This window comes from Python bivittatus, unplaced genomic scaffold (genome assembly GCF_059951505.1).
Source record: "Python bivittatus isolate LINGU-HERP-01145 unplaced genomic scaffold, Pbiv_v1 ctg000840_np1212, whole genome shotgun sequence".
In the NCBI taxonomy this organism is placed as follows: Eukaryota; Metazoa; Chordata; class Lepidosauria; order Squamata; family Pythonidae; genus Python; species Python bivittatus.
This window is the reverse complement of record NW_028277113.1, coordinates 49,658,837-49,673,581: the sequence shown is the minus strand read 5'-3', so window position 1 is coordinate 49,673,581 and position 14,745 is coordinate 49,658,837. Positions and strand designations below refer to the sequence as shown.

At 32.8% G+C, this 14,745-nt stretch overlaps 1 protein-coding gene across 8 annotated transcripts in view; it reads left to right on the top strand.

The window, feature by feature from the left end:
- The window catches only part of EYA1 (EYA transcriptional coactivator and phosphatase 1), a 99,159-nt gene that overhangs the window by 22,667 nt on the left and 61,747 nt on the right, over positions 1 to 14,745 (top strand). For 4 of the 8 annotated variants that reach the window (XM_088130703.1, XM_088130699.1, XM_088130702.1 and 1 more), the window contains 3 exons: positions 1,322 to 1,391; positions 1,672 to 1,817; positions 5,288 to 5,410. In XM_088130703.1, coding sequence (XP_087986829.1) covers positions 1,322 to 1,391; positions 1,672 to 1,817; positions 5,288 to 5,410 — 339 coding nt within the window. Of the gene's footprint in view, positions 1 to 1,321; positions 1,392 to 1,671; positions 1,818 to 5,272; positions 5,411 to 14,745 lie in introns of all 8 variants that reach the window. The other 4 variants (XM_088130701.1, XM_088130697.1, XM_088130700.1 and 1 more) reach the window with 1 other exon arrangement.

Below are 14,745 nucleotides of genomic sequence, written 5' to 3'. Positions count from 1 at the left end.
ACTTTCTTTGAAGATACTTCAGATTCTTGATACTTTGCATGTCTTTCTGAATCACAGTAGAAAAGTATGTGCTTTGCATGCAAAAGGACCAATGTTTAATCTTTAGATCTTTACATGTCATTGAAAAGACCCATTTGTAATCCTGGGAAGCCACTGTCAAATAGTGTGCATCAGAAGTGGAAAACTTCAAATATTGTTCACTAGGCTTCTAATTCTAATTCAGCAGCAAACCAGCAATGTATGAATAGAAATCCTTGCTTGTGCAATTAATTCATACAATCTCTCTTGCTATGTCAGAGAAGAACTAGATAAAAGATGTAGGAAATTGAGAATGTTGCTACATTCATATCTAAATTTACTCTAAAACTATATTATTTTGATGCTGTCCAGTCCCCTATAAGAATTTCTGCACTGTATGCCAGTCTCTGCATATCAAAATCAATACTGCCAGTTTGTGATTCAAAGAAGATTTGATTATGTGCCATCAAGTCTGTCAGTAAACACATAGGTAGACCTTCACCAGGATGTTGTGTCCTCAGCCTAGCCCTTCAGGTTTTCCAGTAGTGCACCCATTTCCAGTGTATTCAAGTCCACCCACCCTGCTGCTGGTTGTCATCTTCTTCTCTATCCTTTCACTTTTCCCAGCATTACAGACCTCTCAAGAGAGCTAGATCTCATATAATGTGTCCCAAATAAAGTAATTTGACCCTAGTCATTTGTGCCTTGATGGGAACTCTGGATTGATTGGTTCTGTGATCCATCCCAAGAAGATTAAACACAACAAACATGGCCCTTAGGTGAAAAATACTCCTCAGCCTGGTTCAGGTAATAATGGATTAAAAATCTGCAGTGATATAAAGAACATTCTGAGTTATACAGATTAGTTGAAAGATTTGAAGGATATCATTCATTTATAGGAATAAGTGTTTAATTTCATCTTTAGGTTTTGAGGCGTGTGAGACAGAAAGAGGAAGACAGATTGTTAAAGACTGAAATATCACTCATATAAAATGTAGAGTATTAAGGAAGAGCGAAGTTGCAAGAAAAAAAAGTAACTTCAACATTAATTAAATAGAACCAAGTATGACAGGGAGTTAAAAAGTTATGAATGATCCCTTAGGAGCAATTGAAAAAACGTAATTTGTAATAAAGACATAGAGAGTTGTCATGCTAGTCTGACTCTAATAAAGTATTACTTGGCACTAGTTTAATTTAATTAAACATTGTTAAATGTCTAAAGTTGCCTTAACAAAAATAATATTTAGATTAGATATGTGTGTGTGCTTATACTTCCATGTGCTTTCTTTTCTCCTTCATATAGGAGTTGGAAGCAGTGGCTTCAGCCCAAGACAAACTCACCCATTTTCCCCACCTCAGATATACCCTTCCAAGTAAGATATCTTTTCTTTAGAAAGAAAAAAAAGTAGATTTATACCTAGCTTTTTTATCACTGTAATTGAATCCATCTGTTAAATTGTAGCTGAAATCAGTTTCCTGTTGCAAAAGAATGAATTTCAAAATAATTAAAATAAATCTTTAGATATAGAAACTATATTAATGTATTTGCACATCACCAAAATGTTTGGATTGTGCCATGCAATTTCACCAAAGTATCATTCTATTGTTTTAATGCAAAAACTTTCCTATTTTCTGTCATTCTGCACCAAACAGCAGACCATACCCACATATTCTCCCTACTCCTTCTTCGCAAACCATGGCTGCATATGGGCAGACACAGTTTACCACCGGAATGCAACAAGCTACTGCTTATTCAACGTACCCCCAGCCTGGTCAGCACTATGGAATCCCATCATATGGTGAGTGAAACTGGAAAATGGTAACAGGCATCCCAGTTGGAGAGGGATAGGCAAGAATATTATTTAAGCAGAATCTGCAAGTATCTTTTAAAAGGGGCAAAAAGAACTTGATATTAAAATATATATTTATAAATATAAAGCTTTAAGAAGATTTTACTTAGCCTTGAAGATTTGAAACCTGCACATTAAATCAAGTTATGGTGCTAAATTGAGGTAACCACTAAAGCTATGTATATCTTTCAAAAGAAGTGGTTTGGAACAAACAGGTGCACATACATGCCTTTTTGAATTGTTAAAGCAGCTGCATCTTTTTCTAGGAAGTTGATTCCAGTCCTCTCTGCATACATAGAGATAGGGACTTGCTCAGCATGTGACAGCCCAGTTGTGGAAACCTTTCAAAAGATGCAAGTGTTTTAACATTTCAAAAAGAGTGCTTTGCACATATTCTGAAACAACTCTAGCAAAGGTTTATAGAGCCCCAATTGTGTTTGTTTAGTTATGTATTTATGAACTGCTTCAGCCAAGGCTATTCTAAGTGGTGGACAAAAGCCACAGCCAATACAAGAACATCAATAACTGAAGTACAAGATTTAATTAATATTAATTAATATTATTACCTCTTTTCTGAGCAGCTTACTAAAATTCAGATTTTTAAAAGTAATAAAAAGATTTTGAGACTTTAAAATGTAGTATATGCAAAACAGATTTCACTAGCTAATACTGAACTGCAAACTTTCTTTGCAGCTGATGGCCAATAGTGGCATAGGCTTGCATTTTAACAGCTTCACTTAAGCATCATCACCCATCTCAATTAATTGGAATTGATCTATGGCCTAAATATATTGAAAGACAGCTGAGTTGTGTAAAATGCCCTGGATAATAAATACTGTGAATGGTTTTAGATTCATCTTATATTACTTCTGAATGAAAACAAGTTGTATCCAATATTAGAATGAATAAAATTGGTTTTTTAACATACATTTTGAATGCAAAATAGCAGCAGAGTAAGTCTATAGATAATTTTGTTATTTGGTCATTTGTTCCAGTTTTGCAATATGTAAATATAAGTCTAGGTAATTTAAAATAATAAACTATTTAAAATGTTAAAAAATATTAAACTCAAACATAAAGCCATTATGTTCACTAAATGAACATAAAATATAACAAAAAAGCAATAAGCACATATACCCCTAAGTGAAAGCATAAATTTTAAATTAAGAGCCTAAAAGCTTGGGTGAGCAGAAAAGACCTTTGAAATATTATAAATATCACAGAGATAACCACAAGTCAGTGTTAAATCTTAATTACATATTAGCCTACTTTGGAGTATCTTAGTGTGGGGCATTTTTGCAATGGACCCTTTCCATTCCCCCATTATGCAATACAGTATTGCTAAAGGAATGAAGAAGGCTAGTAGACATAACTGCAATGTATAACATACTGGTTTGTGATGTTTCTACAAAGCTGTTAGACAATTTTTAAACTTTTGATTTTTTTTCTTTATATCCTGGTTTCCACATATTTAATGGATCTTTCTTTTATTTGCATTAGGTTTCAACATATATATGTAGATCTTCACAATTCCCATTACTATCATTACCAAGTTTCTAATAATATCATTTATGTTTTCTTTCTCTAAAGATAGAGAGTAAAAGAATGAGGATAATATTTTGAAATAAAGCCATCCCATGTACTTATAGGATCAAATGAAAATTTACACCACAGCTGTATGTAATATTTCCATGATGTCTGCTTTCCTCTTTCAATGAACCTCCAAAAGAAGATTAGCACTGAAGAAGGCCTTAGGTTTCAGGCCTACTTGTAGCATAAAAGTAGCTCATGTATACCTTGAAACAATATTGGCACGATCCACCTGATGAGTTTCTCCTGCATGTCAGATCACCATGTTTATTTACTCCAAAGAGATTTTTTTTTTTGCCTTGCAAAACAATGACTTGTGGTAGTGTGGAGACAAACCACAAAGTGAAAGTCGTATGTACGAGGCTGGAACACACAAAAGTTCATGAAGCATTTCCAAGTGGTCTCAAGATGGGACAACTGCTTTCCGGGACAGATTTTTCTTCCAGCCCCTAAAGTTAGAAAAGAATAGAGCCAAAAGATTCTGGCTGGCTGTTTGATAATCTGACTAAAGGCATTTTAAATTTTGCTAGATTGATTCTGTATAAAAGAATTTTTTTTTAAAAGTCTGTTCATATTGTTACACTGGTAAAAAAAACTTTCTCTAGGTTGCATCTCTATATTATGTATTTGCAAAGAATTTTGTAAAGTTAATGAAGGAGAACATTCATTTTTGGGACTGTGGTGATACAAATTTTATTTTAGTAAATATTTAAACCCTATTTAACATATACCTATTTTAACCTATTCCTCAAGAATCTGGAAAAAAGGGTGCAAGCCTGAAAATAGATGAGTTGCTTTAATGAATGGCAGAGATAGGCTTGAAGCATATATTTCCAATTATTTTTGAAGCCTGGCACAGCCCCAATGTACATTATTCTTAAGTCCATTCCAGGCTGAAAAAGAGCCTTTTCCCCTTCTAAATGGCTATCCAGTCATAACCTTGGGTTGGAAGCAGTGCTAACTGCAGTAAACTTAAATGTGTGCACATTGGCCCTAGCAATTAAGAAATGAAAACATTGTTTGATTAATCTATCAGTTAATCATATTTAAGTTCATAGACTTAGTAAATCAAAATGTTGATTTATTTCTGTTACTAGGGCAAAAACACAGCATTCTTATGTTTATGATATTTAATTTTAGAAAATCAGTTTTAAGTTAATTCAAGGCAAATCCCCTATTAGGAGTTGCAATTTAGAACCACTTCTCTTCCCTCTTTCTGCTCTGTAGTATTACTATTATTTAGTGTTTATCAGTTTCTAGTCATAAAGTGTTTAATAAGAAATGCCTAGAAGAAATATATTAATGGTTTCATATCTGTTGGAATGAGAAGAAAATTGTTTAAAGTTCATTAAATACTTCGTGCTTTTAAACTAAAATGATGCTTTGTTATTGCCACTTTATATTGTCCATCATGTTTCTCTCTATATAGAGATTCTTGGACTAAGATCTGCATTCACAAGTCCCTTATTTTCTATTTACTCAAAAGTTAATCCCACCAAATTCTATGGGGCATTGTATGTAATATATTTATACTGCAATTCTGTGATTATGTTTCAAAACTAGCCCCACTGAACTCAGTTATATTTGCTTCTGAGACATTCATAGAACTCCACTGTACATAATATAATCTAGGATTTATGATGCTAAATTTAGATTAAGTATTTAAATTATAATGATTAAATTAACTGAAATGGATACTGAATTGTGGTTTAGTATGCCTTTGCAGTTCAAATGCATGGATCATTGTGTGATTTATTAATGCCCTTTAAGTGTTGAAAATGAACAAATAGCTTTGCTATCACTAACTGATTTAGGTGCATTGTGGGCAGGCATCAAGACAGAAGGTGGATTGTCACAAACACAGTCACCTGGTCAGACAGGCTTTCTGAGCTACAGTGCAAGCTTTAGCACTCCCCAGCCAGGACAGGCTCCATACAGTTACCAGATGCAAGGTTTGTATAAATGATTAGAATTCATTTGGTTTTAACATATTATTTTGGTTTATTAAATTCAGGACTTTAATTCATTCAGTGAACCAGTTGATGACAGTGGTACATTTATGTGCCATATTTTGTATTTTGGTATTCAGAAATAAGGATCATTCCACATAAGCCCTGCATCTGCCAACATTGCATAAATGATGTACAGTATATGAATGCAACACAGATACTTGAGATGAAAATATCTTGTGTGTATGATTGTGGATGTTCTGGCCCCCAGCTGAGCAGTCTGGAGGTCTTTTATTGTCTTTTAACCTGTCTGATTACAGGCTTCTGATTGTCTGAAAATCAAGACATGTACAATTTTACACATGTTTTGACTGCTACAAACATCTGTACATATTCATATAAATTATAAGTAGGCTGGACAGGGCTTATTGCAAGTTCATGGTTCTTGTTTCTGAACATCTGAATACAGCTTGTGAACAAGCATTTTTCACTCAGGTCACCAGTTTTAATGATTTTGCAATATCAACATGTTCAAAATTGTTTCTGTTTTAAAATTCAATTTCTTAAAGGCTAGTTCTTTGTTGCAATTGAAAACAGCAGTGTGGGGGGAAAAAAGTCAAGAATATAAATCTAGGTTGATTTTATCCATAGGTATGGGTTTTATCCTAGGTATGGGTTTATTATCTGAAAATTTAAAATAATATCTCAAATTAACTTGCCAGAATAATTTAGTTAATGTTGGAAGAAAGCTTTGGAATTTGTTTAAGTAGAAGATATTACCAATTGCAGATTCTTCTCCTTAGCATTTTAAATGTGTCTTCAGTAGTGTACATTTTTTCTAATAAACTGTATATTTTCTATGCCGGTATTTTTTTTAAAAAGTTCTTTTTTGAAATGAGAAATGAAAAGAAACATGATTTCTAAATTTAAACTGGGTCAGTGAGAATTATGCAGGTTGAGCGCTTATAGAAATGTTATAAAAGTTATGAAGGAAAGAAACTTTAACATATTAACTAGATCAAACTTAGCTTTTAAGAAATATAGACAGAATCCTTAGCCAGAAAGCAAAGTTAATATTTACCTTCTGAAATAATAGTAAATTTGAATGGTGAACATGATGATCGAGAATTAAGGCTAAACTATATATTTAATCTGTGATATACAGTGGCTGCTTTAATCTTGTTGGGAACAACGGCTTTATCATGTAGTTATTCTAAGTTTGCTAAATGACATGACTGACAGTAAAAGCAATGTAGACAACAATGCATGTGTCATCCTGTTTTTATTCTTTATATATGAATGCCTTTTGATCCTTTGTGAATGCTAATACAATTTGCACATGAAGCAAACATTTTCAAAGGTGTAAACTTTTTATTAATTAAAACATGTCAGCCAACATAATACTGGTGTGTTACAGATTACAACTCTTAAAATTCCTATTCAGAATGATTAAAAGCTGGGACAATAGAAAGGTATTTATATGATGTCTAAAGAATGATAGAATCAGGGTCAGTCATTCAAAAGAGGTGTTTATACAACACAGGTATTGTTTGTGCATATAAATGCATATGAGACAAGCAGGAGACTTTCAAAGAAGCTGCATAAGCTTACCAAAGAAGTAGCTGCTTTAACAGTTCAAAGATTCATTCTCATTAACATACATTGCAGAACACCTTTTTTGAATGTTTTGTGAGCCCAAGCTAACACATCACTTTAAGATTAGGGAAGTTTATAAACACACACACACACATATATACATGCACACACTTGTTTTATTTTTATTTAGTTATTTGATTTAGAGGCTGCCTGAATCCTTAGTGACTCTGGGCAGCATGCAGTTAAAAGGAAAAGAAAAAAGAAAAAACAACATATGGCAAAATCCCCAAAGGCAATTAGAAGACTACCTCAGTATTACAAAAGAACAAAAAAACATGGGGCTCCTCAGTCATCATGTCTGAAGACCTGGAAAAACAACCAGGTTGTTAATAATTTCTGGAAAGTCATTAGGGTGTAATATCCATCCATTAGACTGCAGTTTTAAATATCTATTTAAGGAGTAAGCTTAACTGAACCAAATAACACAATCATAAATATGCATAGGATTGCTAAATAGCTGCAGTCTTATGCTCACATATCTGGTTGTAAGCCCTACTGAATTCTGTAAGGCTTACCCAGAAACTAATCCCAGTCTGGTAGATCTGTTAATGCTGTTATTCCTTGTCCTGTGGTTACAAGATGACATCATGTTACTCTGCAACAGAGAAAGTTCAATCTATGTCACTCATCAGTACAAAACAAACACAAAATTTAAATTCTAATGCAACTCTGACAACTTAAGATACTTGCCTTTGAAATTGTCAGGTAGACAATCCATTCTCAGTTTTGTGTTTGTTTTGATAAGTTTTATCTTTCACCATTTTATTAAAGCTTTGTGTAAAAGAAACCCATAATATTTTGGTGCAATCTAATTATGAAACCCTGTGGTTTGTATTCTATTTATCATTTTTATGTTATTGTAGTTATTGTTAATTTTGTAACAAATTTATGTAATATATAAAATGAGAATCTTAATACAGTTTATCCCAAACATAGGGAACTTATAATTAAAACAATTAAAATGGGAAATAGTAGATGGAGCCAAACATAGTGGTTTGTATAGGGTAATGTGGGCAGTCTGGGTTATAACTGGAAATTAGGAGGCCTGAATCAAAAGGCATGTTAAATGTCTGAGCTTAAATAGTGGGGGGGAAAAACATTTTTCATAATAGGTTTCTGGTAGAAACCATGCAGAAATGATGAAATGTGTGTTGTGACGTCACAACATATCCCAGATCTTTTTGCACTTGCATCACAATGTCAAATGCAAGTACGTAAGTCATGGTTATGGTTTCCATCATGATGTTCAAATGCATATTTTGTCGTATGCCCCCTCCCTGTGGATGCCTATGTTTCTCATCACTTACTGTATGTTAACGCTACCAGAATAGTTTTCTGCTTATTCTGTGTTTTCTTCATTAAACACTTGGAAGGTATGCATATGTTGTTATATAGGCAGACATACGTTATATTCAAGTGTGGGTTTAGGGTTAGGGTTAGAGTTGTGCCTATATAATTATTGTGTACTTGACTACTGTTAAAAGGAACTATATTACACCACATTGGAAGCTGCATCTAATACTGCTTGCAGTTTGAAAAATAACTCCAAGTATATATGAGTTATCTGTGTATGCACGTGTATGTATATGGGGATGACACTTATTTGTAGAAGCTAAGGTAGATTGTTATAAGTACCTTAAAAATAGCAAAGATATAGACAAATCATACATTTATAATACAGCCTGCCCATGATAGGTTTGCCTTAAAACACAAGTGCTGAATTTTGTTTCATATATTTTGGGCATTAATCACAGAAATAGCCCATAGTGTCTGTAACAAACATAGAACTAATGGGATATTCTTTCTGGAAGTAATGAGCAAAAATCTCTTCACATATAAATGATAATAGTCTCAGCATCAATCATGTGCCAACAATTGAGCATGTTTCATTTCTAAAATGTATCTTTGGTTTTCAAAACTGTAAAATGTTTAATTTTACAATAAGGATTTTGTATTTTAGAATAGGGTAGTTATTATTTTTGTTGCTCTTAATCAACTAATGTAAGAGCAGTCTGCTTTTATGTCATGACAAACCATGTTAAAATGTGGCAAACCTGAAAGAATTTTTAATGTGCTTCTAATCTAATGGGCATGGGTGGTCTAATAGCAGGTTTCAGAAACCTGTTTCCCATTTGTTACAGTCTATGAGCCCTACCCATTCTCCATAGCAGTCAGTAATGGCTGTAACACAAAAGAGCTGTTCTTTATAATATGCTACTCTAGGTGCAGTAACAGTTTTCATTGGGGTTTTTTTTTTGTACTTTTATGGTTATGAATATCTGGTAGACCACTGTACAGTTCCAAAAGTAATAATAGTTACAGGAATTTTAATCAAGACATATTTGGCAGTTATTTTAATAGTTGCCTATTGTTCCAATGCCTGGATGTTAATATTAATTTTTTCTTCCATACTAATAAAGCCTAAACATAGACATAGGTTGCTTCTGAAACATTCTAGAATGCATTTGCTAATTAGTATGCATTTGAAAATTATTTTTAATTGATAAATCTTGAGAAAGTATATATACAATGCTTAAGATGCAATTCAAGTTGTTACACTTTAACCTGGGAGCAAGTCAAAATGAGCTCCTTAAAGAAAAGTGGTTATATAGGTATAGGTAAAGGTAAGGGCATCTATAACAATGCATTGTAAAGGTAACTTCAGTTGCTGTATAAAGGACTATCATATAATATACTAGCACCAGTAATGAGATGCATCATTTTCAGATGAGGGTGAAACTCATACTTCTTGCCACCAAAGAGATGTGTGAATACATGAGATGTTACAGGAAAAAAAATGGAATGGTAGTCCATGAAGTCAGTCAGTGCAAAGCTGCTTTATGGTAGGTTAAATTCCTGATCTCTGAATCCCTGAAAACTATACTGGGATTATCTTGCCACTTCCAGACTTTCTTGGTGGTTTGGAAAAATAGAGTGAGTGAATTACATCAGTCAAAATATAATCAATTTTCATTTTTTGATCTATTTTCAAACAGATAGTCCTTTAGACTGTAAGTATGGCTTAAGGCCCTTTTAAGCATGTTATCAAAAAAGTTTATCTGAAATAACTTTATTGCAATCATTAACCAGCACAAGAAAAAAGTTAATCAAGATGCAATAAACCCTATTGGAAATATTCATTTAGTCAATTCCATCTGTAGTTATGTTTTACATAGTTATCTAATTAAACATATTTATCAATATATTTAAGTATACATGTTGCTTGGTTGTACTCAGGTTTATTAATACTGTATGTGTCAAGATACATTATATGGGGACTGTAAGACTCTTTATTTCTCTCCAGCATTCCTTTATTCATTTAAAATATTAGTATATCTCTTTCTTTTCATGGCTGGACATAAGTTCAGTTTCCTTTAAAAATAGTTACAAAGCTATGTCAAAGGTATACATTGCTCCAACAGAGAATGAGTTGGACTCTGGAAACTCTAAAAGAAGTTTGCAGAAATGTTTACCAACTTCTTGCCCCATTGTATTAGTCTTATCCCATCTCCTAGCTTGTCCTCAAGATTGTAAGATCCTCAAGCCAAGGTGGGATTGGCTATCAGCAGCTATGATTGGAAGAATAAATTCAACAATGTGGTAGAGGCATCTTACAAAACCCAGTTTTCAATTATTCTTCCTTCTCAAGTTTCCATCAAGAGCTACTACTCTATGATGCAGCAGAAGAAAGTGAAACAGAAACTTACTTTCAATAATCTTTTGTCAGTTTAATGTCCAAATTCATCCTGATGGATTGACAGAGCATATTAATTATTCATGTATCTTTTTTTAAAGATAACTTTATTAAATTTTAAAATAGAAATAGTAAAAACTAACAAAAACTAATATTAAAGAAAGAAAATAAGAAAAAGAAAGGAAAATTACAAAGAAAGAATGACCAAAGTCAAAAGTGTGAAAAAACGAAGAAAGAAAAAGAACAATAACCTTAACCCTCCTCACAACAGATATAAGTAAGTATATAAGTATACTTACTTATATAAATATTTTATATATATATATATATATATATATATATAATTATATATGTAATTATATATATATATATACATATATTACTATTATACAGTATGTATATATATTACTTCAGTATATAAGTAAAGAAAAAAAAATAACCCTAACCTTCTTCACAACAGATATAAGTTACAATATACATCACTCTTGCTCTAAGTTTAAAACATAACTTTCGTTATTACTATAAACCCATATTATTTCTAATAATCAAATCCATACAACATAATTTCATTTTTTTCTGTTTCCCACAGAAAGTCCAAAAAAAGTTTCCAATTAACATTAAAATTACCCAGTGTCTTTTCTCAAATCAAAGCCATCAGTTTCACCATCTCAGCCAACTCCATCAGCTTCACCATCCATTCTTCCATTGTAAGTAATATCATATCCTTCCACTGTACTGCTGTTATCATATATAAGAACAAAATTCCATAAATTTAATAGCAAATGTATTTTAACTTTAGTCAAAAATAAATCCATTTTATAATCCAACTTATCATTTTCTCTAAAAACAAACAAACATGCAAATGTCATATCTTCCCCCTTATACACAGATCCTTAAAACCATGTCGTTCAATTCTGGTTCCAAAAAAATCCCATTGATAACTACCAAAACCCTCAACATATATATTAACCATAATCAAATAAGTTCACTTTGTAAATCTTTTGTTTACCCTTTAAAAAGTTTAATCTTTAATCCTTTCAAATAGTGTCCCACAATTTGATTCTCCATCATTCTCTCCTTGTCTTCTCCCAGAAACAGCTCCAGTAATTTCTCTTTGTCTCTTCCCAGGAGCAGCTTCACCAGTTCAAAATATTCCTTTTGCAAATCCAAAATAAAAAGTCTTTCCAAGTCACTCATCTTTTCTATTATTTGTATGTCCCCTTTGATCATTATGACATCAATTGGTTTCATTTGCAAATCTGTTCTGGCATAATTTTCCATGTCACTCTTATCTTTTGGCATTTTTAAATCCATTTTCAAATCCACAGCATCTTTGTTCATACCACCTTCATAATCCAGCATTTTTTTTATAGTTCAAATCCACATTCAAATCAGTCTCCATCTCTATTTCATAATTAACCATCTTATCCAATCTTTCCTCTATCTTTTTTTCAAGAGACTTGAATTTAGCTTCTTATTCATCAAACATTGATTGGTGTAAACTTAAAGAAGTTGTTTTATCTTCTAACAGCTGCTCCAAAGGGCCTCTTCTAACCATTTTTTTCCTTGAAGCAAGCAGCCGTAGGTATAGTATAAATAAGCAGACAGTTCATGCCCTCTGCTCGGTTACATGCTGTAATTGCAGGCATGCACCAACAAAAAATACACAGAGGACTCAAATTACTATCTTCTGTTTTGAAAATGCAGCCAATCAACAAGCATATCACAGAAAAACGAAAAATTTTCCCATAGAAAAATCAAATCCAATTAATACAGATGGAGTTTCATAAAATTAAACTTTTAACAAATAGATTTTCCCCATTCACCATAAGTAGCTTTTATATCTTTTTTGTATTTTCCTTATGTTCCAGCTTTTTGTGAATTGTTCAAATTACAATAAAACTCTAATTCTTCTTTTAAAGTTATAATCCCAGAAATAATGTAATATAAATAAAGTAATTTAGAAATAGGGTTTGGCCAGCTATAGTGTCCATATTTAGGCTGCACCACCGCTGTGGACAAAGATGGAACCCCCGCCTCCCAGCCGCTCGCTCTCAAGCTTCCGTTTCTGCAATTAGCTTACAAGGAACAGCCACCCAAGAATAAATGGGTTGATTTCTGGCTTCCTCCTTAATCTGGAGCAAGTTGGGTGGCCAGCGCTTGTGCCAGCCACCAATCCAGCTGCAATGCTGTCTCCCCTCATGGACACAACTAAACCACCATTGTCCCCACCTGAAGTCTAATTATTCATGTATCTTGATTATCTGTATCAGTACAAAGACAATTTTTATATTACCTCCTCAAATACCTATCTAGTAGTCTAATATATGTTTTATACTCTTTTAACAAATGTTAAACTATAACTTTAGAAAGGGTTTCTATAGATTCTGGTATTTTAAGGTGATATTTACAAAATTGTAGAACATTTATGATCTAGGTATTTCAGATATTCAGTGTTTAAATCACAATTATCAGAATTACCTTGATGGCATGGTTTATCTTACAACTAAAGGATTTAGTTAAGTACAACTTAACTAAAAATGTATAATAATAAAACCTTTGTGTTTGCATATTCCTTAGTTAAAACCAGAACTTTATCTCATTATCTAGTATGGTCTAAGTGATATCTAATTACTGTAGATATCATGTACAGATAATGTATATCTGTAGTCTACATCAAACATGTTCAGGTTTTTCTAAACATTTTACCAGCTGCTCTGATACTTCTTGCGTTAATATTTCTTTGACCCATCTTTTGTGTTTTGGTGGGGACTTATGTTTAATTATCTGCTCTATGTGCTGAGATCACTATTTCACAATTATTAATAGGCAGGCCTTTTCTATACAGTAATGCACTCTGGAATTCCCTTCCTTTGAAATTCATGAGACATCTACTATGACATCATTTATTCATCCTGTTAAAAAAAATTTCGCTCAGGCTTTCCAGTATGAATGTTGGATGGATATTTAATGAATGTGGGATTTTCTACTGTTTAACTTATTCTTTCTATTATTGTGTATGTGTAGGTGTGCACATGTATGCGGATGGATGGATGGATGGATGGATGGATGGATGGATAGATAGATAGATAGATAGATAGATAGATAGATAGATAGATAGATAGATAGATAGATAGATGAGCCAAGTTGGCTAGTGGTTAAGATGCTGGTCTAGAAACAGGGAACCTGAATTGTAGTCGGGTCTTAGGCACAAAAGCCAACTGGGTGACCTTAGACCAGTCACTCTCTCTCAGTCCTATCAAGAAGGCCCTAGCAAAGCCACTTCCAAAAATTCTGCCTAGAAAACTGCATGGACTTGTCCATGTGGTCACCCAGAGTCAACTCTGACTTTAAGACATACAGACAGAAAGAAGGAAATGCTTCAATATATTAAATAAGTAATAATTGCCTGAGGACCATACCTTTGACCATGCCTTATTAGTCATTTCTTCAACTTATGCATATAGATCTATGCATATGGAGCCTAATTAAATATCAGATAGTGTTTGCTAAGTTATTTTGCATTTTGTTAATAGTTTTTATAAGAAATATATTTTAATATACAGTATATGGACTATTCTAGTTATTCTAATTATTCCAGTAAAGGTGACAAATTTTATCTGCTTATCTGAAATGTAATCTTGGTCATCATTTACTAAATTTTTCTTCCTTTTCATAACCCCATTTTACAAGGTTATCAAATGATTAAGATAGATAATGGGGATATTTTGCAATTTTACTTGCATATATTTCCATCAATTTCAGCTTTTTCCTATATTCCTTTCATTTTGCTTTACCCATCCTCCACATGTTTTCCTTCTAAGTATCCATATGTTCAAATTTCCTTTTGTGCTTAAAAGGAAGTTGCTACTGTTTCAGAAGTACAGCTTTGTAGATAAAGGCATTAAAACAAGAAGGCCATCTGTCCATTTGGAAGGCTAAGTTGACAGTGAATTGCAGTGTCCAGACCCATTTAGTCAATGGCCTT